Here is a 3338-nt window from a genome sequence, read left to right as displayed (position 1 = left end):
TGCAAAATTGCAATGCACCTGTAATGTTGTGCATTAAAAGCTCTTGTTTGTTGATATGAACCATAAATAGCTCAACCAAAAGTGACTTGATTATACCGCAACCGCAGTACACTTGTATGGCAATAGTATCTAAATATGTGTAGGCCTATTCATTAATACACTATACAATTTCCTTTTCCTTGTTGGTTACTAGAATAAGAAGTTGATTAAATTTGGAATGTAGAAAAGAATTTGATTAGGAGTATAAAAAGAACTCTGTCCATGTACACATATGCACACAATAATACGTTACGAGTCATTAGCTTTGAGAGACTATCGTCGACAACACGAAGACGATCGAAGTTGATGTACTGCTTCTTTTTCGAAACGAAACATAGTACTGTATATGCGCGTGAGATGTCTTGAATTAGTGGTTGGAATCATACCACATATTATCAGCTTCACACCCACGTACAATTCTTGATCACCAGTCATTATTACTTGTTTTTTTTATCTTGCCATTAATACGAACATTGATCTCTCTTCTTGAATAAGTTTTTCTTATATATAGAAAACCGAATTTAACCATACTTTTACATAGTAAATTGTCGAACTTCTAAACAATGTCTCATTCAATCTATCAATGGTTAAGTTTGGTTGGTATTATATGGTTGCAGTCTTTCAATGGAACCAACACAGATTTCCCAGCTTACTCCTCACAACTCAAAAAGCTTTTATCCATCTCACAGTTTCAGCTCAACAGCTTAGCTTTTGCATCTGATGCCGGGAAGCTTTTAGGTTGGTTTTCCGGTGTTGCTGCCAACTACTTACCACTTCCAGTTGTTCTTATTATTGGCGCCACCCTTGGTTTGATCGGTTACGGGGTACAGTTCCTTTACGTTGTTCAGAAGACTTCTCACTTATCGTACGTACATATTTTCTTGCTCAATGTCTTGGCTGGAAATAGCATATGCTGGATTAACACTGTTTGTTACACGAGCATTATAAAGAACTTTCCGGTTGATCCACAGGTTGCCGTGGGTTTGGCTACTAGTTACGTTGGTTTAAGCGCCAAAATATATACAGATATCGTCGACGTTATTTCTTCTTCGAATGATGCTACTGCTAAAGCTAAAAACTATCTGCTTCTCAATTCTATCTTACCGTTGATTGTTTCTTTAGTAACAGCACCCATACTATTTAAAGATGTAGTGAGTAATAACAAGGAGAATAACGGAAACATACTGCAGATAGGATTTACTATAATGTTTCTGGTGACAATAGTTACTGGAGTGTACAGCGTTATAGGCAGTTTGGGATGGAAGAATGTCGTGCAATCACCGTTGCTTTACGCATTCGGTTTATCGGTTCTTCTGATAGTTGTACCGTTGATGATCCCAGTGGGAGTAAAGATTGGGAAGTTTCTGCTTAAATGGTGGCGTACTATGAAGGAGAGCAAAATATTTAATCTTAGTATGATGGAAGATCATCAATCTGCGAATTCTACCCAGGAAAGCAATCCGGACGTAGATGTTGAGATGAATGAGCTGAAAGAAGTAATTGCTCAAGACAGTATTAGTTCAGGGTTCAGCGGCCACGATTCAGGATTCAGAGTACAGGGTCCAGTGGAACCTATTAGTACCAGTAAAGAAGATATTGGTGTAAAAGTGATGGTGCGAAGAGTGGAGTTTTGGCTTTATTTTTTCGTATACATGTTCGGGGGAACACTTGGGTTAGTTTTCATGAACAATTTAGGACAGATAGCAGAGAGTCGTGGACAATCATCCGCCACTACATCTTCGTTGGTTTCGCTGTCTTCGGCCTTTTGTTTCTTTGGCCGTCTCTTGCCGTCGCTCGTGCATCATTTTTCCGGTGACAAGTACATGATATCAACAACAACATCAATAGCAACACTAATGACACCAATATCAGCAACATTCTACTTACTTGCTTTCAACTCTAGTATCGTCTCGTTATACATCAGTACAGTGATTATAGGCTTATGCATTGGTTCATTTACTTCTATATCTGTTTCTGCCACTACGGAGCTTTTCGGAACCAAGAATTTTAGTATCAACCATAATATCGTCGTCGGGAATATTCCGATTGGTTCGCTCGTGTTCGGGACTTGCGCGGCGTTGCTTTACGAGAAGAAGAAGAAGAAATCCGATCATATGAATATGATGAATATTTGCATGGGAGCTGAGTGTTACAGAACTACTTTCATAATCTGGGGATGCATTTCACTTCTTGGAACGGTTCTTGCTTTCGTACTCTACCTCCGAACTCGAAAATTTGATCAGCAAAAGCAGCTAAGAATATGAAACTAAACAATTTTGATTATTTAGTATGAATTTTGGTACTAACAATATATACCTAGCTAGAATGGTTATGTAAATTATATCTTTCATTAGTTTCGGATTCAGGTTATGGATATTAATCGCAGTAATGATTTTTTAACTTTTAAGATTGAAATGATAAAATTATTATGGACACTCTTCTGTTTTGTCAGTGTACGACAATTTTTTTTAAATTGGTAATATTTTCCTACCGTCACATACTCACATACCAAGTCCATTTTTTCAATCTACACAATATTTATATCTACTCGAAACTGGGACAGGGTTACCAAATTTCATAAGAGTTCGCATTTGCCGAGCAAAAACTATCCATCAATTAGGGGATAGTCCCAACCTTGAACAAATTGACATCAGTACTTTTACTAGTAAAATTTGGTGATAATACGTCAAGTCTGATAATCAATTGCAACCAACCATCAGGGCCGTACCAAGCTTATAGGAAACATAGGCAATTGCCTAGGGCCCCCGGATGATAGGGGCCCATTTTTTTCCATTTTTCTTTATATGTATACTACTAATAGCCGTACATTCACCCTTCATAGTGAAAAAGAAAAGAAGGAAAGAAACTACTGATAGCCCATTTCTTAACTATTTTGGCCCATTGGAACATTGTATTGTTAGCCCATCCGACTGTCTAGTATATACGAAAGTGAAAACCTAAGTGTCTAAATCCATTTACACAAATTGGTTTCGTCATTCGCGGAAAGATTGTCTCTCCATCTCTCGACATCCACCTCGGTATGGTAAGTTCATCGATTAGAAATATTTCGACACAAGATACTTCAATTTTGTTTTTATTTATGTTTAAATCTACATGACATCAATGTATGGGTATAAAATTTTTAAGATCAGATGTTGACAGTACTGATTTTCGTCAATTGCTAGTTATGATTTCATAATAACAACGTTTTTCGAAGAATTGATTCACAATTGGTAATCCCATAATCATAATTAATAATTGAACATTTGACTAGTTTTAGTGGATTGATTCGCATCGAG

The 3338-nt window shown here is 37.0% G+C and overlaps 1 protein-coding gene across 1 annotated transcript; it reads left to right on the top strand.

Annotated features, from left to right (window-relative positions):
• The first annotated feature begins 554 nt into the window (after positions 1 to 554).
• LOC113361758 (protein NUCLEAR FUSION DEFECTIVE 4-like) lies at positions 555 to 2453 on the top strand. The gene has a single exon (XM_026604893.1). The coding sequence runs from the start codon at positions 603 to 605 to the stop codon at positions 2301 to 2303; it is 1701 nt and encodes a 566-aa protein (XP_026460678.1). The 5' UTR covers positions 555 to 602; the 3' UTR covers positions 2304 to 2453.
• The last annotated feature ends 885 nt before the right edge of the window (positions 2454 to 3338 follow it).

The sequence above is a fragment of the Papaver somniferum genome, chromosome 3, assembly GCF_003573695.1.
Source record: "Papaver somniferum cultivar HN1 chromosome 3, ASM357369v1, whole genome shotgun sequence".
NCBI classification, from domain to species: Eukaryota; Viridiplantae; Streptophyta; class Magnoliopsida; order Ranunculales; family Papaveraceae; genus Papaver; species Papaver somniferum.
Note: the sequence above shows the minus strand (reverse complement) of the source record. Positions and strands in the feature narration are given on the sequence as shown.